This window comes from Lucilia cuprina, chromosome 3, assembly GCF_022045245.1.
Source record: "Lucilia cuprina isolate Lc7/37 chromosome 3, ASM2204524v1, whole genome shotgun sequence".
Taxonomy (NCBI): domain Eukaryota; kingdom Metazoa; phylum Arthropoda; class Insecta; order Diptera; family Calliphoridae; genus Lucilia; species Lucilia cuprina.
The window spans coordinates 57,247,703-57,275,007 of record NC_060951.1 but is presented as its reverse complement, the minus strand read 5'-3'; the positions used below and the strand labels follow the sequence as shown (position 1 = coordinate 57,275,007).

General features: G+C 27.1%; 1 protein-coding gene across 1 annotated transcript; it reads right to left on the bottom strand.

Annotated features, from left to right (window-relative positions):
- Window positions 1-635: 635 nt before the first annotated feature.
- On the bottom strand, window positions 636-23,948 carry LOC111681376. Its single transcript, XM_046947123.1, has 5 exons — window positions 23,928-23,948; window positions 10,594-10,685; window positions 10,317-10,442; window positions 5,778-6,167; window positions 636-3,556 (listed from the first exon to the last, which is right to left on the bottom strand). Exons 1-5 carry the CDS (start codon window positions 23,946-23,948, stop codon window positions 1,753-1,755), a joined length of 2,433 nt encoding a protein of 810 aa, XP_046803079.1. The 3' UTR covers window positions 636-1,752.
- Between the last annotated feature and the right edge of the window lie 3,357 nt (window positions 23,949-27,305).

Below are 27,305 nucleotides of genomic sequence, written 5' to 3'. Positions count from 1 at the left end.
TCTAGTCTATAGTCTAGTCTATAGTCTAGTCTATAGTCTAGTCTATAGTCTAGTCTGTAGTCTAGTCTATAGTCTAGTCTATAGTCTAGTCTATAGTCTAGTCTAGTCAGGTTTGTAGTCAAGTCATACTCTAGTTTATAATCTAGTGTCTCCTTTTCACACTTAGAAAATCATCATCATTATTCATATGGAAATATTAACTTAAAATTGTCGTTACAAATCCATTTCAGATTTTGAACAGATCTTTTTTATAAATCTGTGCGATCATTTAGAGTGGGACTAAATAACTCCCTTCCTGATATCTTGTGATAATATAATATACACAAATATTGTAATTAATTAATTTATATTTTTTATAACATTTATTATTTTTTTTTTTAATTTTTTTAATAAAAAATTCCAAGTCTTAAATTTAACAATTAGAAAATTTAGGAAAACTTAACTACTTTTTATACAATTTTATTAAATTTTTAAAATGTTATTACAGTATATTTTTTATAAATTGTCTATATATTATAATAATTTAGTAATTTGATTATTTCTTTTAGATATTTATTAACAATTATATATTATTTATTTCTATATTTTAGTCAAAAGTACAAAAATATATTTATTTCAATATTTGTTTTGGATTTGTGTTTTGTAAAAAAAAATATTTATTAAATTATGCAATTTTATAATATTGGGCCAAGGTCATCTTAAGTTTTTTTTTTATTTAACAAAAGAATACTTTCTTGGTTGAAAACCAATCTTTAATATCATTGAAAGAGAAGAGAACCAAGTAAAGCTTTGTATTATAGTGATCTCCACTCAAAGTTAGAAGATCTATCTGAACATTTTCATTCAGATTCCTCTTAGAAAATTAACTGTTGTCTTAAAATGACCAGAGCTTTGGGAAATTTTTATCATTCAGATTCCTTTTGTCCTGATTCATTACCTTTATCTTTTTCAATACTATTCTATGTTTTAAGATTATTTTTTTGTGTGTGTTTAAAGCTTTTTAAGTTTATTTTTTTTTTTGTTTGTTTCCATTTTGTTTATTGAAGCTTTTCGTTGCGTTTAAAATTGAACTTTTGTTTGCGAACAAAGCCACTCAATTTGCATAATTTCTGTTTGTTTTATGTATTTTATAGATTTTTATCTCATAAATTTTTTAAATTCATTTTTACAAAACCCGTTTATGTGTTAAAGACTAAACATAAAAATTGAGTAAACTTTATATTTACGAGGTTTGATTAACAATTAATAGGAATGTATTTTTCCTGTTTATCTTTTATCATCTTTTATTCGAAATCTCTATGTAAGAGTTCTCAAACAGCTTTGGCGTCTGTCTCTCTTAAATCTTTTATTTTTTTCTGGTCTTTTATTAATTGTTAATCAATACTTGCGTGTTATCCTAGAAATTAATTAAAAGTTATTCATACAGGAACAAGATAAAAATAACTTTTGTATTAATTGCACCACTTTTCAAACTCACATTAAAGCACTTCACTCAACTGCTACGAACTTACAAACTAAAATTAACATACAAAAGTTATTTTTACTTTAATTCACTTAAATCATTTATATGTATGTAAGTGTATGTATATGTATATATATTTTAATCTCTTAACTAACTATAACAATTATAAATTTTCTTAAATACTTACTTTTTTATGTAAAAAAATTCCTCTAAAGTTTTCATTAACTTAATTTAGCTAAGCACCCTTAAGCTTTATAAACCATTTAGAACATTGTGTACCTGTGCTTCCCTTACAAATCGGCCAAAAAGTTTTCCCTGAAATCCAATTCCGGATGAGCCGAATGCGTTGAACTATGACCGTAATCACGGGATTTCATAGAGCTACGTGCTGAGGAAGAAAACGAAGAAGTACGACCACTGCCACTGCGTCTCACCACTCGATTCTCAATCACAGACATTTTCGTTAAGGGTTGTGTGGGATCCAGTTCACCGAAAGCACCAGCTATTAAATCGTTACTATTCAGTGAATTGAAACTGTCACGCTTGGACATACGATGGTTGTGATGATGATGTGAGCTATTAGAACCCGAATTGTGATGGGCCGAGGTTTTGCGACTTAAACGACGTGAGTACTGATATTGTACAGCACTGCTTACAGCAGGCGCTGAGGATGGTAATATGGCGGTGGTATCACCGGGTGTGTAACTATCAAAGAAATCGGAGGGCACCTCCTCGTCAATACTACTTCGTTGTGGTGACTTTGAGGAATGTATAGGCTCCTTGTCGTAAGGTAAACTAAGGGAAGCATCATCCTCATTCATATGAGAAGATAAACTAAAGGAATCAGTTGTCCTTAGGGGATCCGTGGAGGTGGGCACTTTAGCCGACAATGATGTTATGGAAGTATTGTTGGATATGTCATATGAATAGGGATCCACTTTAGGTTTGGGAGATTTCTGACATATTTTATCTATATCCGGTAATCTACGACGCTCTCCTTCCCTTCTTTTTATGGACTCATTGGTCTTTTCTCTTTGCAATAACTCTTGCATATCTAGACTAGATCTTTCACGCTCTAATAAATCCATTATCTCCATTTCACGTGCCAACGTACTGGAAGAATCGATGCGAGAAAATGAGCTGCAATCATCAAAAGACATGTCTCGTGCACGCAAACCACCACTGGAATACAAACTCATGCCATTGGGTTTCTTTTCATAGTAAGGTGGTAATCCGGTGCTGCTGCCATTGCTGGAAGCCTGTACAATCATGCCACTTACTATGGAGGAATCTTCACCATCACCAAAATTACTAACGTCACCATCATCCAGCAGACTACTGTTGCCATTGCAATACGTGGAGGAGGTTAAATTCGAGCAAGAACGATTATCTAACGATTCCAAAGTTAATTTGCGTTGACCTCCACCCAAACAAGATGGCCGGCCAATAACAGCATCCACAGAATTTATACGTCTTTGTGTTGAGGATTTAGTTTTACCATCGGAAATTATATTAATGCGTACATCACTCTGTTGTTGTGAGGACAGTGAATTTGCACCAACACCACCTCCTGCTCCACCGCCAACACTTCCCGTAGAATTATTCTTACGTTTGTATTTCTTAGCATCATGTACATTGTCATTAGTCACACTAGCTAAGGAATCATTACGCTTGGACAGTTTAGCACCATCTTTGCCATGTCTGGGTGGTAGTACCCTAGTAGCCCCAACATTGACTCCATCTTTACACATAGAATGATGTTGATATTTTCCATGTTTATTATTAGCAACACTAGATCCTAATGCATCACTACCAACACCCCCTACCATATCAGTACCTCCTCCTCCACCACCACTGCCACTCATATAACCATCTCCATTTAAGATGATAGATGTTGCTTGTGTTGTATTTGTATTCTCATCTTTTTCTATGGAATCTTCCCTTGAACTAGGAGTATGACCATCACTACCTCCTGCACCACCACTACCACCTCTTCGACCATCATTGCCACCTTTTGTATGTTTCTTATTCGATTTATTAGACAAACGTTTTGATGATAAACGAAAGTAACCTCGTAGACGTTCTTGTTCCTCTCTGTTTTGAATATAGAATAGTTGTTGTAGTTGTTTTTTTTTTTAATCATCCAGTTGATGTAACACCAGAAGTAGCATGTGGTAGATATTGAGTTATAAAAGAAAAGAGTAAAAAAACAAGAAAAAGTTTTATACATTTATTTAATACATTTTCTAAAGGCTTTCTATGAGAAGAAATAAAATAAAAAAAAAAAAAAAAAAAATATGATGCAACAATTCAAAATGTGATCCAACAATAATTTTGCCAGCAGGACGTGTTAAAGAGAAATCAAAAAAGTGTCATTAAAGTTTTTTACTTTGGTTTAGAAAATCGATTTCTGTTACTTCCTATTCCAAATTAATTTCACTTATTATTGAATACAAATTGCTTATAAAATAAGTAATCAAATTATTATCTAAAACATTGTTGCTGAAATAAAACATTTAATTTAATTGTTAACTCTTTATCTGTGGGTTGGCAGAACGGAAATTGTGGTGGTAACAATATGTAGAACACTAATGGGAATTAAGCATATATTTACTCCCAAAATTTTAAAGCTAAATAGTTATTTGTTAGATATATGTAAGTTAGTTTTAACGACAACTCCACCGTCTGCACTACTTAAGTGTTGAATTATTCTTAAACGTATATATTTTTACTTATATTGGGTTTAGCTAAACAATGGTGCAGTGAGTACATTAGTTATAGTTCCTGGATTTCGCTTACTTAATTATCTCTTTGTAAGCGAGCATAATAAGTAATTATTTAACTCCCTCTATATAAGCAATCCGTTAGTACTTAAGTCTTATTAAAGTATATAAGTCTTATTTAAATATATATTTAAAATATATGTTTTTTGTCTCCTACGACCAACGAATGGAGAACAAAAACTATAGACTTGCAGGATTATAAACTTTTAATACTTATTTATGACAGATTTTATATAGAACATTTTTGCGAAAGTTTTAAAAAAGTCGAAAATATTTTTGTTTTTTTTTTTCTTTCTAAATGTTTGTTTTTAATTCTAATGGATTTATGTTGAGTTTTGTAATTTGTCGCAGACATTAAAATCAGCTTAAGTTAAATTCTTTCTTTGGGAAAATGTTTGAAAAAGGGATTACACAATTTTTTTGAGGAGTTTCATTATGAGGTTTTAATAGTTTAAATGTGTAGTTTCTAAGAGAATAGAAGATGCTGTAGGTTGATAGTACAAGTGAACAAAAATATTTTCTGTTTTAAGTTAATAAAAATATTAGACAAAATTTAAAACTTTGGTTTTGTATTACAAAATATTAATTCTGATTGATATCCCAAATTCACCCCTAAAGCGAGCAAAAATCTCTCGAAGGAAAGGCATGAGCTGTCGTTTAAGCAGAAAATAATGAACATTTTCTTAGTTAGTAAGTTGTAAGTTAAAAAGTAAGTAAGTTATTGGGTAAGTAAGTAAGTAAGTAAGTAAGTAAGTAAGTTGGTAAGTTAGAAAGTTACTTATTAAGCCAGTAAGCTAGTAAGTTAGTAAGTTAGTAAGTTAGTAAGTTAGTAAGTTAGTAAGTTAGTAAGTTAGTAAGTTAGTAAGTTAGTAAGTTAGTAAGTTAGTAAGTTAGTAAGTTAGTAAGTTAGTAAGTTAGTAAGTTAGTAAGTTAGTAAGTTAGTAAGTTAGTAAGTTAGTAAGTTAGTAAGTTAGTAAGTTAGTAAGTTAGTAAGTTAGTAAGTTAGTAAGTTAGTAAGTTAGTAAGTTAGTAAGTTAGTCATTTAGTAAGTTAGTAAGATAGTAAGTTAGTAAGTTAGTAAGTTAGTAAGTTAGTCATTTAGTAAGATAGTAAGTTAGTAAGGATGTTAGGAAGTAAGTTAGTTAGTTAGTTAATAAGTTTGTTAGTTTTTAGAAAGATTGCAGACCCAGAGACACATATACCAGCCAAAAGTTTATTTCCCTGGAAAGAACTATCGGCTTCAGTCGTACTGATACAACAGCATTTCCTATCATTTTGAAAATTTCATTAAAAGCTCAAATTGTATTTTCATTCAACTACAACTTAGTTGACAATAATTTATGTTTTTAATTTGCTGAAAAACTTTTCTTTCCTGACACCTTCAATTTAAATAATTACAAAATATATACATACATACTACCATTTAATATAATTTATTTATGAAAATTGTGCAAAAAAATAATTTAGCACAATTTATGCAGCTGTCGTTGCCTACTTACCCCTCTACTCATAATTACTAAGTACCTACTTACCTTGGTAATATTTGTGAGGCATAGATACAGGGGAATATAACCGTGGGCAAAAAGGCAATCCATACAAACATCAAGTAGGTGAAATCAAAATGTCTTTGATTCTCGTACGTTTCCTCAATGGAGAGACGTGCAAAGCGTAAAATCATCAAAGGACACAAACACACAACCTGGGCAGCAGCCATACTGCCAAAATTACGTTGATTACGTTTCTCACGATTTACATCCCATTCAGCGCTGTACAAATCATATGACCTTGTTGCGGTGCCGGTGGAATACGGTGCCATACAAGTGCTGTGACTATTTAGCACACCACCACCACCTCCTGTTCCGCCTATAGTAGCGGTGGTGGCTCCACTGTACGAACGGTCTACCGAAGAGGCCGATGAGTTGCTGAAAATTTAGAAAATAGATAGGAAAACAAATTCGTTTTAGTTTGACAAAGATGAGGTAAAGTGGTTTTGTGATAATTTGTGTTAAAATGTTTGTTGTGGTTGGTTTTTGCTGTATGAATGCTTTAGCCAATTGAATTATGTTGTCAATAAGGTTTTAGGCATCTTCTTTAGTAGCTAAATCCTCAAAGTCATTAAAACTGTTTATTATTAAAGTATTTAAAAAAACAGATGTTTCTATTTAGAAAATCAACAATAATGAAGATTTTAAAAGCACTTTTTACGAAAGGTATCAACTGCCTAATGTAGGCTTTGAATTTAATTTATTTTAAGTGCCTAAAAGTAGGCTAAAAATTGTTTGAAGGCCATGAATGAGCGATAAGCTATGTATATATGTTTTAAAATTATAATTTTAGAAGGAGGAAAATAAAACTGAATTATTTAGTTAGTCTGTTGATTTAAAATTTACATATTCTTATTGTCAAATAAAAATATATAAAAACCATCATCTTGGTTTATTGCAATCCTGTGGTAAAGAGGTGCTACCAGTAGCTCTAGTCTGCCGGACTATAATGTCAATTCATTCCTCGGTCATTTCTTGGATTGACATAGGGGCTATGGATTAGACCCAAGTTTGAGGAAAGAGATAGTTAAAAGACTATATTTCGGGGTAAGTTCGGTGTTATTGCCGAATTACAACAGATACCCCAAAGAGTGATTGTAGTACTAAACGTTGTAATTGAGTTAGTGTTAAATACCTAGAGTAAGTCTGTTGTATGTTGTTCTCTGAAGGATAAAAAGTATCTTTACATGTGATACCATTTCGTTCCTTTTCAAGGTATGTTCAGAAAGCTCTGTTAATACTAGATTTACCATAATGTGTTCTTAGGGTAAAAAGAAAGTCTTCGGCTAAACGTTTCGAGGTGCATTTGACGACTCAACAGAGAACATCATATCTGCAAGGTTGTAAGTGGAAATGACATTTTTGAATCTCGAAAATTAAGCAATGGTTACAGGCCAAGTATTTAAGCAAAGTACACGTATACTGGACCCGAAATTCCATATACGAAAATTGACATCTGCGTATAAGAAGCACAATGGGTGATTCCTCATAAAAGCTTGCCCAGTGGTAGTTACGTAAAGCACTTCGACTTTAATCCTAAAAGTAGGTTTCTGTGAATCTCGACCTTTTTGAATGTAAAAATCCCGCAAAGTCTATTTTTGTTTTTCTAATAATAATTCTAAAAATAAAGATAAATAAAGCATTTATTTATCAATTTAAATAGGAGTTTTTTATAACATATAAATACTTTTCATCCCTTTCCTATATGCTTCATAATACTTCTAATCTAGGTTAGAGTAATCTTTATTTATTTATTTTTTTTTAATTTAACTTGACAAATCCTATAATTTGTGGTAATTAAATACATATAATTTATTTTAAATACCAATTAGTAAATAAAATCCCTTAAAAATATGCTAAAAAAACACAAAGTTTTAACTTAATTGTTATGAGCTTAAGCAAAAAGCTTGCCATTGTTGGTAAAAATAAAAAGAAAACCTAAAAATATATAAAAATTGGAATTTTTAATTAACCTTTATAAATTAGTATAAAATTTGAATAAATATAAAACAAGGGAATTATTATCATATTACTTTTATATTAAGCCTAAATGTAGGCTGTAGAAAAATTTATTAAACATGCCTTAGAGTAGGTTTTTTTTTAATTGAATTTATGTTTTTTATTTCTGTTTTCTTTATTATTTTATATATGTGTTTTATGGCAAAATAAATAAATTTCTAAATAAATTGATTGTTTTTTATATTATTTATAAATATTATATAATTGCCATCCCTCTGGAAATGAATAAAAAATATATTGATATTTTTCCTAAGAATTTTTTTCAATTTTAAAAGTATTAAGGGCAAATACTAAGAATTTCTCAAACTTCATTTAAGATAAAAAATTGAAATAGTTATCAATCTCAGAAATCACCATTAATAAACTTTAAACAATTCAAATATAATAAATTAGTTTAACCAGAAAATCACCAACATTTAACACATATTATTAAACAAATACAGAATATTAAATGCATTAACTATTTATTTAGTTAATTATTTCCATAAATTATGCATAATAACTAATTGATTTACTGCCTTATTTATAAATATTTAGCAAAGGTTTATCAAACAAAATTTTCGTGCAAAATTTGTTATATAAATCATTGATAAATGTTTATGAATACGAACTCTAGCATTCAAATTTATTTTACTACCAAAAATAACATAAACATAAGTTTTCAATTATTTAAATACAATTGAAATACTTATAGTACTTAACCATCATTAATAGGCATTTGTTTTCTATTAAGAACTTAGTAAAGCAAATTTTTTCTATAAATATTTATGATTTTAAGAAAGTTCTAAAGAGGAGGAAGTGAAACATATTTTGTTATAACAACATTTGTTTGTTTGCTGGAAGTAAAAGTTATTAAACGGTCATTGAACTAGAAATAAATTTGTAGTTCTTAGAAAAGATAAATAAAATATGTTAAAAATTAAATTTCTATAAGCTGCCAAAATTAGCCTCAACTTCTAGAAAGTTTTTAATAAAAAATAAACATTTTTAATAGAAAATTGAAAGCATTAATAATTTTCATGAAAATTCTCTTGTAAACAAAATCATCGAAAGCTTTCTTTAAAAATACAATTTACTCCTATAAATAGAAAAACTTTATGAAAGCTTTCAGTGAATATAACATTTTTCTTAAGTTATTAATAACAGCATGAAAGAAAAGTATTCACTTTCCTTGGAATGATTTGGTATTGTATGGAACCAGAGCTTTAGATAATCTGGTACTATGGAAGTCCAATTGCCCGCAGGTTTTTGTCCTGACTAATCAGTTGTTTGATGTTCCTTGAGGATCCACGTGGTGTCTGTTGTTTGTTCCCAAATTTACGGGAAGGGACAGTTGATTTGATTTGGTTCTCTGTGAAGTAGTTTCTTTTTAAGATATATTTCTGTTATCGCTGTTAGAACAACAATTTTTCTTCATGGTTGGGTGTGTGTGTATTCTAATGGCCATTGAAATAAGTCCTGTCATGTTATTATGTAGTCCGCTATTCGGTTTACCAATTAGTCCCTGGGTGTTGTTTCAACTCAGTAGAGTGGATGCGCAGGCTTTAAGAGTTTAATGAATGCATTGGAATTGGTCATTAGATGATGAGGATTTTACTGTAAATAATCTTTCATGACATCAAACCCCTCTAGTCAAATTCCGGCGTAAGATTCCGGTATCTTATCCATTAATTTATTAAAATGTTGGGGTAACCTTCTCTTCTATTGACTTTAGACCAGTGAATGCTTTTCCATGATGCCTCTTATTCCTCATTGGGACTGCTATGGCAATAGATTAGATAGCTCGAGTACTTTAGCAAGGTGATTCAGTCCCGTTCCATACCCACCCAGTGGTTGAAAAAGAATTCTGTATTTTGATAAAAATAAAAACAATCCTACTCAAACATATCTGAAGAGCTTTCTATTAAAGCTTTAATTTCAAATTTATTAAAAAAACAATGAAAATCTAAAAAGCTCTCTTTCATTAGGGATTACCTCTAAAGCTTAATTAATTTTAAGCTTAATTTTAAGCTTTCCATATGTATAAAATTCTCTGTAGTTATAAGCCAAATGTCTGCTACCAAAATAGCATTAAATCTTTCTAGCAGTAAATAAAATCCTAACAAATTTCATTACAATTAACATTACTGTAAATAATAACAATAAAAAATGCCGTAAAACAAATGACAGATGTTTGTTTCCTTTCGTTTCCGACTAAAAACTATCTCCATGACTTTTAATTTTATTTTACACAAATTTTCTTTTGTTTTCCTGTTTACTGTTTTTTCCTCATCTTTAATGTTATCATCTGACAATAGTGAATGCTTTTGAAGAAAAGGACATTTTTTATTTTGTTAAAATTGTTTTTGTTCATTCGCTCTTTGTTACATTTATTTAATTTTTTCGCTTGTCTTCTATTATAGATATTTGTTACAGTTTTTTTCTTTTTGTATTGTTTGTGATCTATTGTCATTCTAACTAAGTTTTGCTTTCCATTATACCACTTTAAAATAATAGAAAATTACTCACCGTTGCCTCATTCTAATGTCAACGCGATGTTCGTACAACATAACGGCCAATGGCTCTTCCGGTGGTCGCAATTCTTGTGAGGTTCTTATGTATAAATAGGCCAAGAGTACGGTGGGAGCACAATACCTGGAAATATTTTGTAAAGAAATGTTAAAAATGAACATAATTTTTTAAAGTTGTTTGTAATACAATAAAGCAACTTAATAAAGAGAAATACTTTTGTTAGAATTCAGTAGGAAAACGTAGATTATTTTGGAAATTGTTTTTTGTTACTTACATGAGTAAAAATAGTCCTCTCACGTATTCATGCATGTCATCCATTAAATTTACCACACACAAGCCCATTCCACTGAGGCGTGGTATGAAGTCCTGCAAATAAATTATTTAAAGAAAAAACATTTGTTTTAGTATTTTTTATATGTATTTATGTAATGTATTAATTTAATAATTAAAATGGTATACGATTATTTGTAGATTATTTAGAACTTAATGATGACCTTCTTTTGTAATCAAGAAATTATTATAATATTTAGGAATTTTTCAAAACTATTTTAAAAAAATAGACTTAATGCAGACTTTCTGTGGTAGAAATGTTTAAAGATTTTCAGAAATGATATAAAGTAGATAGATAGATAGATAGATAGATAGATAGATAGATAGATAGATAGATAGATAGATAGATAGATAGATAGATAGATAGATAGATAGATAGATAGATAGATAGATAGATAGATAGATAGATAGATAGATAGATAGATAGATAGATAGATAGATAGATAGATAGATAGATAGATAGATAGATAGATAGATAGATAGATAGATAGATAGATAGATAGATAGATAGATAGATAGATAGATAGATAGATAGATAGATAGATAGATAGATAGATAGATAGATAGATAGATAGATAGATAGATAGATAGATAGATAGATAGATAGATAGATAGATAGATAGATAGATAGATAGATAGATAGATAGATAGATAGATAGATAGATAGATAGATAGATAGATAGATAGATAGATAGATAGATAGATAGATAGATAGATAGATAGATAGATAGATAGATAGATAGATAGATAGATAGATAGATAGATAGAAAGAAAGATAGTTAGTTAGTTAGGTAGTTAATTAGTTAGTTAGTTAGTTTGCTAGTTAGTTAGTTAGTTAGTTAGTTAGTTAGTTAGTCAGTTAGGTAGGTAGTTAGTTAGTTAGTTAATTAGTTAAATTGTTAGTTTGTTAGTTAATTATTTAGTTAGTTAGTTAATTATTTAGTTAGTTAGTTAGTTAGTTAGTTAGTTAGTTAGTTAGTTACTTACTTAGTTAGTTAGTAAGTTAGTTAGTCAGTTAGTTTTTTTAAATGCTGCCTATTTCTAGGGATAACTAAGCTCCACACTTTATTAATTACATACTCCTTAATGTTTTCTTATGCATATTTCCAAATATCATACTTAGGAATTGGAAATCTCAAACAACATTTTCAAATAATTTCTAGCTTTGACTTATAGTTAGGAGATGTGTTCAACACATGCAAGCACATAAATCCAGGCATGTGGAGATTTAAACAAAAAACTTAACACAATTCGCTCGTGTTAAAGATACACACTTAGTTTTTGGCTGCATTTTAGAAGGCGTTTTTACTATCAACTAAATACAATTTTGTACCGAACATAAAATAAAATTAATTTTCCAATTAATTTCTAATTGACGTATAAATGTTTGTTCTTGTTTGTAAATACATTCAAATGAATATTTTATTTAACGTTAAAGAAATGTTGTATACAAACGGAATTGTACTGCATGAGAATATATAAAGAAAATATGCTTATATGCTTATAATCTATATGTGGGAGAAAGGAAATTATTAGAAAATTTATTTGTTAAAATGTTTGGCAAATAGAAAATAGAATTTATGTATACTGGGCACATTTAAAAAATAGCTGATTTGGATTTTTATCGATTTTTGGTGGAAAAGTCATTTAAATTTTAATTATAATACGATTACTCTTAGTTTTTAGTTTAGTTTAGTTAGTTTTCCTCAAACATTTAATTTTTAAAGTAGAATGTGGGTTAAAGCAATATCGGTCATTGCCGGTTTGTATTTTCCTTATTCTTTTAATATTGTGTATTTTAACGTAATGACAATGAGAATTTGTTTAAGTATTTGATCTGTTGTTGAAATTCATTCCAGTCTAATTGCATTTGTGTAAATGTTGAAAAACTCATTCATACATATTTTATCTATGTGTGTTTAACCCGCTTCTACATTTTCAGATTTCAAGTTAAGTACATACATACAAAGCACATGTTGCAAACAAACACAATGTGTTGGTGGTTAACTGTGACAGAAATGTAAATACTTTATTATTCGAATTTTTATATATAATACATCTAAAAATATCTAGTCTAGTCTATAGTCTAGATAGATAGATAGATAGATAGATAGATAGATAGATAGATAGATAGATAGATAGATAGATAGATAGATAGATAGATAGATAGATAGAAAGAAAGATAGTTAGTTAGTTAGGTAGTTAATTAGTTAGTTAGTTAGTTTGCTAGTTAGTTAGTTAGTTAGTTAGTTAGTTAGTTAGTCAGTTAGGTAGGTAGTTAGTTAGTTAGTTAATTAGTTAAATTGTTAGTTTGTTAGTTAATTATTTAGTTAGTTAGTTAATTATTTAGTTAGTTAGTTAGTTAGTTAGTTAGTTAGTTAGTTAGTTACTTACTTAGTTAGTTAGTAAGTTAGTTAGTCAGTTAGTTTTTTTAAATGCTGCCTATTTCTAGGGATAACTAAGCTCCACACTTTATTAATTACATACTCCTTAATGTTTTCTTATGCATATTTCCAAATATCATACTTAGGAATTGGAAATCTCAAACAACATTTTCAAATAATTTCTAGCTTTGACTTATAGTTAGGAGATGTGTTCAACACATGCAAGCACATAAATCCAGGCATGTGGAGATTTAAACAAAAAACTTAACACAATTCGCTCGTGTTAAAGATACACACTTAGTTTTTGGCTGCATTTTAGAAGGCGTTTTTACTATCAACTAAATACAATTTTGTACCGAACATAAAATAAAATTAATTTTCCAATTAATTTCTAATTGACGTATAAATGTTTGTTCTTGTTTGTAAATACATTCAAATGAATATTTTATTTAACGTTAAAGAAATGTTGTATACAAACGGAATTGTACTGCATGAGAATATATAAAGAAAATATGCTTATATGCTTATAATCTATATGTGGGAGAAAGGAAATTATTAGAAAATTTATTTGTTAAAATGTTTGGCAAATAGAAAATAGAATTTATGTATACTGGGCACATTTAAAAAATAGCTGATTTGGATTTTTATCGATTTTTGGTGGAAAAGTCATTTAAATTTTAATTATAATACGATTACTCTTAGTTTTTAGTTTAGTTTAGTTAGTTTTCCTCAAACATTTAATTTTTAAAGTAGAATGTGGGTTAAAGCAATATCGGTCATTGCCGGTTTGTATTTTCCTTATTCTTTTAATATTGTGTATTTTAACGTAATGACAATGAGAATTTGTTTAAGTATTTGATCTGTTGTTGAAATTCATTCCAGTCTAATTGCATTTGTGTAAATGTTGAAAAACTCATTCATACATATTTTATCTATGTGTGTTTAACCCGCTTCTACATTTTCAGATTTCAAGTTAAGTACATACATACAAAGCACATGTTGCAAACAAACACAATGTGTTGGTGGTTAACTGTGACAGAAATGTAAATACTTTATTATTCGAATTTTTTATATATAATACATCTAAAAATATCTAGTCTAGTCTATAGTCTAGTCTATAGTCTAGTCTATAGTCTAGTCTATAGTCTAGTCTATAGTCTAGTCTATAGTCTAGTCTATAGTCTAGTCTATAGTCTAGTCTATAGTCTAGTCTATAGTCTAGTCTATAGTCTAGTCTATAGTCTAGTCTATAGTCTAGTCTATAGTCTAGTCTATAGTCTAGTCTATAGTCTAGTCTATAGTCTAGTCTGTAGTCTAGTCTATAATCTAGTCTAATCTTTACTGTAGTATTTTTTCTTTAAAACTTTTTCCATGTCCGGTGCATGAAAATAATATCGAAGATCCAGTTAATGCAGTTGATTAAAAAGTATATAGTTTGTTTAGGAGATCTGCAAATTTCAGTTCATTTTGTTTTCTTCAACACTGTTTGTCGTATGATATGCGTTGAAAGCAATTGAACCAATTTCCTTTAATGACACAATGACTGACATTTTAGAAATTTCTTTAACATACTCATACTTATTCAATGTTAACTACACACATAAGCATACAAACGTTAATGAAATCCCCATACTATGAAATGAGTATGCATGATTGAAAATAAAACCATACGAAAGTACTTTCATTTTTATAAATATTTAATAATTTGTAGCATGACAACGAAACTACTTATATTATTTTATTTAAATTTACTTTTATTTAATTTGTTTTTCTTTTTTTTGGGTTTTACCACATATTGATTTTTGCTTAATTTAATTGTTGTTGTTTACTACGAATACAAAATTCCCCCTACTTTGGTTTGAAAGTAAGAAAATTAATTTAAATAAATTTATTTTTATTCAATTTAAAATCTATATGCATTTGTTCATCTTTTTTTTCTAACGAAATCTCTACAGGTGCATTCAATTGTACAGTAGATGTTTTGCAATTCATTTGTTATTGTTTTATAAAACATAATAAAACAGGAAAAAAAAACGTTTACCTTTTTGTTTGTTTATCAGTTGTTTTTCTTTATGTATATTAATTTTAAATGAATTTTATGAGTAAATATGAGTGATGTGAAGAACAGCTGGAGAGAAATACATTTCTTTTTTGTAATGTAGGTTTTACACGATTAAATTGAAACCGTATTTGAATGTTTTCTATTGTTTGCTTCATATAAATGATATTGAATTCAAATTGAAGTTATTAGGACCTAATTTTGTGTTCACCTGTTATGCTCAAAAATAGAAACCTCATTCAAGGAAATTACTCTTTTGACTTTGTTTAAAAAAAAATCGTTCTCAATATTAATGATTAACTAGAATTTAAAATTCATACAATTTGCACTAAACTGGTCTACTAATGATGGATTTAAAACATATGGGGTTTAAAAGCCAGATGGGCTAAGGGCTGGGTCCAGATTACCTTTAGAGAGACAGCAGTAGACTTTTAACATTTACTTCTGAAGTCTCTCTCAAGTCTGTCTACTTTATGTTACTTTTACTTCAACCAACTATAGTCCTCCTTATATTGCTACAACAAGACTTTGCTAAAATAAAAAGGATTTTAAATTTATACTCAAGAACGTGACTAATTTCTTCAACCCAAAAAGTTTTTTGTACCATAAATCTTTTAAAACCTCTCAAAAATCCTTTTAAGTGTATACATTTTTTGCTTAAAAGTAAAAAGTAACTTAGCACGTATGTGTAATATTTATTAGACACCATCATAACATATTAATATTAATCATACGCTCTATAATGGAAGATCAAAAAATCTTTACAAAAGAAAAGTTTTTATTTACAAAAAAAAAGAAAACAAATAAATTTTGTTTAATTCACTTTAAACTTGATTGCAGCCAGAGCTTTAAGCCATTAATTTACAGAAATGCTTATTTTAGCGGTTTTCTTTTTATTTATATTTTTTTATTTAGCCTTGAACTAAAAGATTATTTCATTTTCTTTTTTTTAAGCTAACAGAGGGTTGAGAAGAAAAAATATTATGGTTTTTCTCTTGTTATTTATTCCAAATTTAGTTTTAAATTAGCAAAATGAGTTTTGTTTGAGAACTTCGGTTTAATTAATAAAGATTATGAGGAATTAGTATGAAATGTTTCTAAAAATAATTCCAATAAGTGTTAGTCAGGAATGTTATTTCAGAAATAACATCACTTCCAAGATACTTCAATCTAACGAATTCGACTAAGGCCTGATAATTGCAAAGAAAGTATTTCTCATACTAACTTTAGACTTGCTTGCTTGAGAAGACTTCTGGTCTTGCTCTCATAATGGTCAGGAGACTTCTGGTCTTGCTCTCATTATGGTCACCCCATAGGGATTCTCTCACCCGATCATTTGATAAAGCTTTTGTTGCACCGAATGGTTTTGCGTATGTCAGGTAAACCCTTTCGTTGCCGACTACGCCCCAGTGACCTGGTATCCATATGATATAAACCTTACCTCTGGAAGAGTATTCAGTTAAATTCTATCACCTACTATTGCCATAATTGCCTTCTGGCTGCCTTCTGCTGATTTTGGTTGACATACATGAATATTTAACATTATTATAAGCTAAAAAGTTTATAAGAGAATTTTGAGCCATATTCTGAAAAGGAGTTTGTATGGGGCCTAAGGTCAAATGAGGCCTGAGCAGTGCCCTAGAGATCTTTATAGAACTAAGTTTTGTTGAGATTTTTTCTTGACATACAAGAACATTTACCAATGTTAGGAGCTAAAATGATCTAGAGGAGGTCAGGCGGTTATATAGGAGCTAAGCGAAATAAGAAATAGATTTTGGGTCAAAATAATAATTTCAACCTGAGCACAAGCCTTCCACAAGCATACGGAAAGACGGACAGTAAGTAATTTTGAGCCGATTGATATACTTTAGACTGGATGTAAAACCTGATATAATGGTGTAGGGTATTAAAAGTTTTTATTCAGAAACTCTTCTTCTAGACCGCCTAATAACAAAAATGTCTTTATCTTTCACTAATTCTTTGGCTTTTTTTTTTTGGCTTTTAGACGGACATACCTAAATTGACTGAGCTGATTTGTATATTTTAGGCAGGATTTAGTATCTAATATAGTGATGTAGTGCAAACATTTTTTTTAATATTTGCTTTAATTTAATTCTATTTTCTTATGCAAATAAATGTTATAAAAGTTTTTTTCTAATTATTTTTTAATTACTAGTTGTTATTTGTTTAGAAATTTCTATTTCTCTTCCATCTTTTATATTTTTCCTTAATAAAAAAGTCGTTTATCATATAAATCATATCATTTTGTTTTTTTTTTTCTACTTTCTATAAATAATCATTATTATTAAATATCATTTATTAAAAAAAAATAAACTGACAGAAGATATTTTTTTATGATTTATGTTTTTAAGTACAAACGAAATAAAACAATGTGTGACATAAAATTCACTTGCAAGTATTATTTAAAATTAAACATAATATTGTTTTGTTTATCATGAGAAAGAAAAATCAATAATTTCTTAATATTTTAGGTTGTTCTTTTAGATTTGTCTTTAAACTTTGCTTGTCAATCAATTGCAGTTTTTTTAAGTTTTATATTTTATCCACCTTTCCCAGTAGACATTTCGTACCTCCTTCTCCCCTTATTATGTGGCCCATTAATTTTCGTTTAATATTATTATTTACTTCTATTTGCCTATAGAGTCTAACAAGGTCATTTACTTATCTCTTTGTAATTTCAATATAATTCAAGTATTTATCAAGTATGTATTCCTCCACACTTTAACAAAATACTCAATTTCCTAGAATAAGTAGATACCCTGCTGACTTTTCTAATAAGTTTTTTTTATTGGGTTTTTCCCTTTTTTTCTACCTAGTACCAACAACAAAAAGAAAATAAAATCTATTATTTGAAGCCTAAAATGTTTCGAAGACAATAATTAATCAAAGTCAAGACAAGAACATGCACAAAATTGACTTAAATCTTACAACAGAAAAACAGACAGCAGCAACAATAACACAACAAGCCACATCAATATTGCCAACAACAACTGTTGTTAGGATAATAAAGAGATGTGAATAGAAACGAAAGGAAAACAAATAGAAAATAATAGTCTTAGTATGATTTTAGAAACTTTAATAAAGAATTTCTTGGAAATAGATTTTATGTAGGAGTTATATGACCAATTGTGTGCTATATAAATGAAATAAACTTTCAAATTATTAAAATATCGAACAAATATATATATCTCGCTATAATCAACCAATCTGATCTTCAGTTGGGCATCATTACAAACATGAGCACAAATTTATTATATCCTCTTATTTAAAGTTATCTAGGTTAAAATATTAAAACGCTAAAGTTGAAGAGAAATCAGAAAAGCATGAGTTTAAAACAAGCATTATAAATAAAGCATTATAAATAAAGCTTTCTGAAGAGAAGCTTTTTCTTGAAGTATTTTACTAAAAAGCTTTTTCTGACAACAATTTAAATTTACAAAAAATGTGCTCGATAAAGTTTTCAACAGAAAGCTTTATTAAAAATCTCTTTTCAGGGAAACTTTATTTAACATTTTCTATGAAAGTTTTATTTTGAAAAAGTTTTGTGTAAAAACATAGTACATACAGCTATTTCAGACAATATTTATCAAAACAAAACTTATTAGAAAGCTTTAAGTTATTTTAAATCGTTTTTTATCAAAGTTTCTTTTAAAAGCTTTTTCACATAACAATTTTTTTAAAAAAGCTTTAATTAAAAACTTTTTCAATAGAGACTACTTCTTTTTTAGAAAAAGTTTTACTAAAAAAACTTTATTAGAAGTTTAAAGTAGTTTTGTATGTAAAAAGAGGTCAGCATAAAAGCTGTAAAAAACTTTTTCGACAACGATGTATGCATTACAAAAAGATTCTTATTCAAATTTCTTTTAAAAGCTTTATCACACAACATTTATTTTTAAAGTTTTTATTGAAAACACGTTATTTAGAATAACTTTTTTTTATAAAATGGTTATTAAAAAGCTTTTTTTAGTGAAGTTTTTGTTATTTTGTTACTATTTTTCAAGTATTTTTTTTTTTTAAAAATTGTTTAACATCTTTTAGTAAACATTTATATTAAAAAAGTCATTTTATTAAACAAATTACTCAAAAAGCTACTTTAGACAACATTTATTTTAAAAAAAACTTTATTCAAAATAATTTACTTATTTATAATATCTTCATTTAAAAAGTTTTATCAGATAACTTTATTAAAAATGATTAAAGAAACTTTTATTTGAAAAAATTTTATAAAAGCTTTTTCGAACTATATTTATAAAAAAAACTATTTTATTAAAAATTACTCTAACATCTTTAATTTAAAAAGGTTTATTTAATTTTTTTGTATAAAGGTTTTTCTAGAAAAGCTTACCTAAGTAAACTTTAATTTTAAAAAGTTGTTTTATTAAAAATTTACTCTAAAAGCTTAAATTAAAAATGCTTTATTCAAAAATAATTTATTTTTATACAAAAAATTATAAAAAAGCTTTTTTGGATTTTTTCATTTGTTTTTTAAAATATTTATAAAATCTTTATTAAAACAGAATCTTCATTAAAAATGACTAAAGAAAGTTTTATATCAAAAAATTTCTTTTATGGAAAAAATTGCATAAAAGCATTTCACACAAACAAAGCTTTATTTAAAACAATTTATTAAGGTTTTTTAAAGGAGCTTTATTTATTTTTTAGAAAAGTGTTATTTAAAAAAGTTTATTATAAAAATATTAAATACATTTTTTTAATTTTTTGAAAAAATACCTTTTGTAGCATGAAAAAGTACAAAAAATCTCCTTTGACATGTTCTCGCCTAATCAGGACTCTACATACTTAATTTCATGTTTCTTAATTCATCTTTATATAAAACTCAAAAAGTACCTTTTGAAAAACTAAAAAGCACCAAAAAGTTCCCGTACATTTTCGGAAAATTATATTAAAGAAATTACAAACGGAATGACAAACTTATATATACCCTTCTCACGAAGGTGAAGGGTATGAAAAGGCTCAAATGCCTAAATATTTGACTACTGCATTAACACTCAATCATTTCTTTAAGTGTACTTCACACCTACTAACACCAACAATTCTCTGGAAAACTCCTTCCTTATTTCTTTTCTTAATAAACTATTTCTTATAAAACATTTCCCAGATATTGCATTACTCGTACACATAAAAAGGCAAACTTATATAAACTATTAAAAATAAAATAAAAAAAGTACTCTATAATTATAAAACTTTTCTACAGTTTTTAAGTATATATTTAACACACAAGAAAACCATTCCAATCCAAACAAGAACATCATTTAACAACAAAAGTTCAAATAAAAAGTAAACTAAACTATTTGTTTAAATTTCTTTTTACAAAACATTTAAAACAATTCCGTTTTATATCATGTTAGAAAACCATAAATAATCAAACTGTATCATTCATTTCTAGTTTATTATGCAAAAATATTTTTCCAAGAGAGAATACAATAAAATTTTGTTTATCTATTTGCTTTTAAAAATTTACTAGAATTCTTCTTGCAATTTAAAACAAAAAAATTGTTATTCATTCAGTTATATAGAGTTTTATTCTATAGAAATATTTTTGTTAATTTGTTTTGTGAAATTTTAAATTCATTTTCTTATAAAAAACAATTGTGTAAAATAAAACCCTTTATCTTGTTTTTTTGCTTGTTTATTTCCTGCAAACCACAATTTTTCATTTTTGTAGAAAAATTGTTTTCGTTGTGTGTTGAATATTAATATCTGGTAGGTTTTTTTCATAATTTTAAAAAATAAAAGTACGTTTTTATATCCCTTATACGGCAAGTTTGTCTTTAAAGCTAACTGAAAACAATGGGGATGTCCACCACTCCATGACTTTATTATATTAAAATTGTGACCAAAAACTTATAAAAATTTTATAATTTAATACTAAGATAGAAATAACTTTAATAAAATAAAACTGTGGTTTACAGTCAATTGATTTTATCTTAAACATATTTTCGAAAAAAGCTCTTCATGAACTTTTAAATTTTTATGAAAAGTTTATTGTTTTTAATTAAACTGTATTACAAATTATCCTTCAAAAATGTACACTACAGTAAAAGCAAAACTTTGAAGAAAATTTTAAAAGCTTTATTATGAAATAGGTTTTTAGAAAAAATAAAAACTTTCAGGAAAACGTTCGTGAACGTTTTCCTGAGAAGCTTTATTGAAAACTTTTCTTCATAAAAGCTTTAAAAGCCTTTTATAAAATATCTTTTAAGGATGAAGATTTGAAACACTTTTTAGGCTTTACTTTTCTTCAGAAAAGCTTTATTAATACAAACCACTTTAGAATAGAGCTTTTTTTAAATTACTTAAAAGTTTTTATTTAAGAAAAGCTTCATCAACAAGTTTTACTTTAATTTTAAACATTTTTTCAAGAAAAAAAGTGTTTTTTAAGTAAAGCTTTATTTTTAAAGTTTATTTAAGAATATCTTATTCAAAACATTTTTAATTAAAGCTTATTCAAGTCAAGCTTTATGTTTTAAGCTTATTTAAGTCAAGCTTTCAAGCTTTATATATTAAGCTTATTCATATAAATCTTAAATTTTTAAGCTTTTAAGCGTATTCGAAAGCTATAAGCTTATTATTTTTAAGGCTTATTCAAAAATGCTTTACTTTTAAAAAAGCTTATCTAAAATTATTTAATAGTCTAGTTTTTAACTTTTCAATTTTCTTTAGGAAAAATCTTTATTATTAAAAACTTTTCCTAAAAAACTTTTTGTAACAAACATATAAGTATTTTGACGTCGTATTTAAGAAAATTTTTATAATTTATTCCTGTTAAAATTTATTTTTAAAGCTTATTTCAGAAAAGCTTTATTTTTTAATATAAGTTTTGAAAAAAACAACGTTTTTCACTAAAGCTTTGCTTTTGAACTTTCTTTAGGAAAAGCTTTATTTTTAAAAGTTGATAAGTATATTTTAGTTAGAAAAGCTTTTTGCAGTAAAACTTTATCAATTTAAATTATGTATAAACTATTCCAGTTAAAGCTTAAGTTTTGAAGTCCCTTTATAAAAAGCCCTTTTTAGGCTATTTTATTTGGTAAAGCTTTTTCTATTTAAGCTTTTTTTTTCAAATATATTCCAGTAAATTTTTGGTATTAAAAGCTTATTCCGCAAAATTTGTATGTTTTAAAAATTGTATTTAAAAAGTTCCCATAAAAGCTTCATTTTTAAATTTTACTTCAACTTATTTAAAAGCTTATATAAATTCTTTTACAATACTTTTTTTAGGAAATTTTTAACTTAAAAGCTTTTTTGAGCTTTTTTTCTGAAAAAATTTATTAAAGAAATATTCATTTAATAAAACAAAATTTGCTTTTATAAAATAAACCTTTATTTAAGCATTAGGCATCTTAAAGAAACGTTTAAGTTAAAGTTGAAAAATTTGCAAACATTTTGCAGCTTTAAGCAATTTGCAATTTGTATGCAACATTGCCTTCCAAACGCATTATGATATGTTCAATCTTTTTCATCTATTATTACTTTATACATATTGCATATTGCTACATACTAAAGTAAAGTATGCACTAGTCTTTGTTACAAGTAAATATCTAGAGTTTTACTGCCATATTCCAAATTGTTTCTTAGTTTTCATTTGATATCCATTCTTATTTACGATTCCCATATGTAAATATTAAAACTAACAGTATGCCACACATAACGAAATGTTGCAGAATGTACCAAAAGTACATATAAAACACATTAAAAATCTTACACACACAATATGTAGCCATAACTTTGCTGCCACACTTTTCGTACAAGTTCGCCATGTTTTATGGTTTTTATGCTCAATTTGTTGTAAAGTTTTAGATACTAAAAAAAATAATTTTCCTAACATTTTATTATTCTGTTTATTGTTGTTTATTTGAAGTTTGTTTTTAGTTGTCGTTGCTGTTTTTTTTCTACATTTAATTTCCTGTATGATTTTATTTTATTATTTTAGCATTTGTTGGGATTTGCAAAAAAAGAGTTTTAATGGAAATTCCAGAAATTTTGTTACAAAGCAAGAGAATGATAGCGAATGAGAGTTATTGTTTGTAATACAAATATTCATCATACGTCTAAGTGTACAGGGAATATGATGGAAGTTTGAGAATTTTTAATTTGCTTTGATAACTTATGTAATGATAATTATAAATAAGAGTTTTTTGATTATATCTGAATTTTGTTAAGATATTTTTAAAATTAGTTTTATTTTACATTAAAAGCTTTGTAAGAAAAGCTTTATTAAGATCTACATATTGTTTTAACATAATATTTAAAAAAATTTGTTGTTTAAAAAAGCTGTATTTCACAATATTTTTAATGATTTAGCTATGGTTTACAATAAAACTTTGGAAAAGCTTTGGCTTCTAAAAAATATATTTAAGTAAAGCTTTCTGAAGTTGTTGTTAAAGGTAATAATTTTGATTTTAAAGGACTTTTTGGTAACATAAAAATGAGATAATTACTGCTCTTTTCATTCCTCAATTTAAGAATATAAATGCTTTTTCAGCAGCATTTTATTGTTTTTTTTTTTTGTAATTTCTGTTCTTTTAGCTTTCTGTCTTACTTAAATTAAAAATCTCTTTGTTTTAAATTTCCCCAAATATAAAACTTTCTGCTACACTGCATATTATTAAAAAAAATGTTATCTGGCTGCTTTATTGAAGCGTAAATGATCCCATTTTGACTTCTAATATTATAAAAATCCAACAGCTAAATCAAAAAGTCTTTAATTTGTTAAACCGCCAAAGACAACAAATTTTATTTAAATTTTTGTTTTTCTCCATACATATTCTTTGTATTCACTAAGGTTCGGCTTACCAAATTTATATCATTTTCCATTTCAGTGAATATGTCACACAGTTTTTTTTTTGTTTTCATTTCTTCAATATTCAGTTTAGCTGTTTATAAGATTAAACCCCTTTTTGTGTTGTTTACATTTTTAGTGATTTTTTTTAAATCAAATAGAGTCATAAATAGTTTGAAAACTTTACACGTTTATTAAGATTTCATTTTACCTGAAAACAAAATCTACTCTTACTCTACAAGTCCCCAAAGACAGGCAGACAGACAGCCAGATATTTGGTTGTCTTGTGAATTAAATGTAAATATTTTATTTCTTTTGGGTGGAGTTGATGTAGATGTTGATTTTTCGACAAAAATCCCTTGAATGAAACTTAATATAATAACCGCATTAAAAGTCTTAGAAATACGTATAAAAAAATATATAATGAAAATCATTTCGAGGTATGCGGTTTTTCTTGCAAAATATGTATAATAAGTATTTGTTGGCAAAAAGAAGGAGTAACCCGTATTAAAATGTCTATCAACTGTAACCGATATTAACAAGTAGCTTTGCCTAAAAATTATTATGGAATTTGACAGCAAAAATAATAACAAAAAAAGCAAAACATATTGATTTTGTTATAATTTTTTGTATATTAAATTTTTTGTTGAGATGTTTATTTTCTTAAATCAGAATTCTTTTCTACAAAAATGTTGCAGGAAATAAAAAAGGATTGGTAAGACACTTTTCTTGTGGAAAGCTGTCTTGACAACACACTTTTCTATATGAAAACTGTCTTGACAAGACACTTTTCTATATGAAAACTGTCTTGACAAGACACTTTTCTATATGAAAACTGTCTTGACAAAATACTTTTCTATATGAAAACTGTCTTGACAAAACACTTTTCTATATAAAAACTGTCTTGACAAGACACTTTTCTATATGAAAACTGTCTTGACAAGACACTTTTCTATATGAAAACTGTCTTGACAAGACACTTTTCTATATGAAAACTGTCTTGACAAGACACTTTTCTATATGAAAACTGTCTAGACAAGACACTTTTCTATATGAAAACTGTCTTGACAAGACACTTTTCTATATGAAAACTGTCTTGACAAAACACTTTTCTATATAAAAACTGTCTTGACAAGCCACTTTTCTATATAAAAACTGTCTTGTCAGACACTTTTTTATATGAAAACTGTCTTGTCAAGACACTTTTCTATATGAAAACTATCTTGACAATACACTTTTCTGTATGAAAACTATCTTGACAAGACACTTTTCTATAAGAAAACTATCTTGACAAGATACTTTTCTATATGAAAATTGTCTGGACAAGGCACCCCTCTATATAAAACTTATCTTGATATTTTTTAATATGAGAACTGTTTCAATTGTAAAACAGTCTTGACAAGACAATTTTTTAAATGAAAACTGACAAGAAAATTTACCAATCATATTTTAATACAGTAAATGGTGATTTTCATTTTTTTTTTACCATTCAGTTTATAATAAGTAGCGTATAGCATTAGTTCCAAAATGTTATTCCAGAGGCCCCTAGAGGTCCGTATAAGCATTCTCATAATCATGTACGAAAACACTTTAGGTATTCCTGCTTTATGGTATGTGTCAATCAAAACTTAATATTTCCCAGAATTTTGTACTTTTTACCATTAAGTAATGTAAATTGTATACTTATGTAAATTATTATTATGATTTGTAGTTATGTACTTTTAAATAAAAAAACACATAAGTTTACTTTATTATTTCTTTTTAAATATTTAACAAAATTTAGACAGACAGTTTCCACAAATGATCCACAGTCGTATCGCAGTGCTTTGTGGCCCTTCAATTATCTAATCTTATCTAATTTTCTTATAAAATGAGTAATATTAGCTATTGAAAAGATTTGGACTTATCATTTTTAACGAATATTTTATTTATTAAGGATTTTTCTAGGCCTAGTTTAAAAGGGATTGTAGTAGCTAATAGCTAATTGATTTCGTTATCATATAATCAGTAAAAAAATCTCCAAAAATACAAAATCAATCCTTTTTCTTAATATAAATCACACTACACATAAAAAGGATTTCACCCAAAAAATGAAATGTAACCATCAAACTAAATTGTTAAATGAGATCTACAAAAACAAAAACAATTTGACATTGTATTATAAATTTAAAATTTTTACAGTTTTAAAACTCACAAAATAATCAAAAGAAACCTTTTGGTTTCTTGAGTAGCAAAATAAAAAAATACTTGTAAAATATAAAATGATTTGTAGAAGAAAAAAAGCAAAACATACTCAAATTAACAACATACATAGTTTTAAAGAAAATGGTCTTTTCATAGGAAAATTCATTTTAGTCATCATTTATTTAACAATGTTATTTTAGGACAAAAATATATTTTTAACTAAGAACGCAGCAAATTGTTGTATTTGATAAAATTGGCTTTTGTAATTTTTGTTATTAACCCCACAAAGAAACAACTTTCAAAGAAGCGAAAAAGAAGTAGAATTTACTTCATGGAAGTGCTGAAAAAGACCTGAAGAAGTGATGATTTTAACTTCAGGCATGGAGGATAATGACTACATTTTCAATTGCAACTACATTTAAAGTAATTGTAATTAAAGATTCACCAATTACAATTACTTGTCCAATTACAATTACTTGAAAATGTAATTGAAATTTTTCCAGTTACAATTACATGTAATTGTAAATTTTGTTCCTTATAATAACATGTAATTTTGTAATTAGTAATACCTAAACTACAACTACAAGTATTTTTAATTGGAAATTTTCAATTGCATTTACAAGTAATTGTAATTGACAAAACTTCAATTACAATTACAGGTAATAGTAATTGGTTATTGGACAATTACATATTACAAGTAATTCTAATTGGACTTTAATTGCAATTACAAATAATTGTAATTGGTTATTTCTAAATTACACATTACAAATAATTGTAATTGACCATGTAGTGAATTACATTGTGTAATCATTGCCCCACATGCCTGATTTTAACACACGCTTGTCTTAGAAGGGATGTTCTTTTTATTTGATTTAAAATTCACTACATCTAAAGTTATTCTCAAGAGGTAATTTTAAGTTCTTTTTTCGGAAGTTATAAGGAAGTGAAATTGTAGTCATATAGAATACAAAAACATACCTTCAACTTTAAATAAAATTGGATTTGTTTTTGCTTCTAGTGAAGTCAATAAATATCACTTCCACAGAAGGTAAACAAATTCACTTAGTGCTACTTTTGAAGTGGTGATAAATGTTATTCTTTTGGAAGTACTTTGTTTTATTTTTTCGGGTTATTCTTATTTGTTTTGTAAAGTTTTTGTAAAAAATGGCAAAATATTATTGGCTTTATTTTTTACTAATTTCAACTTT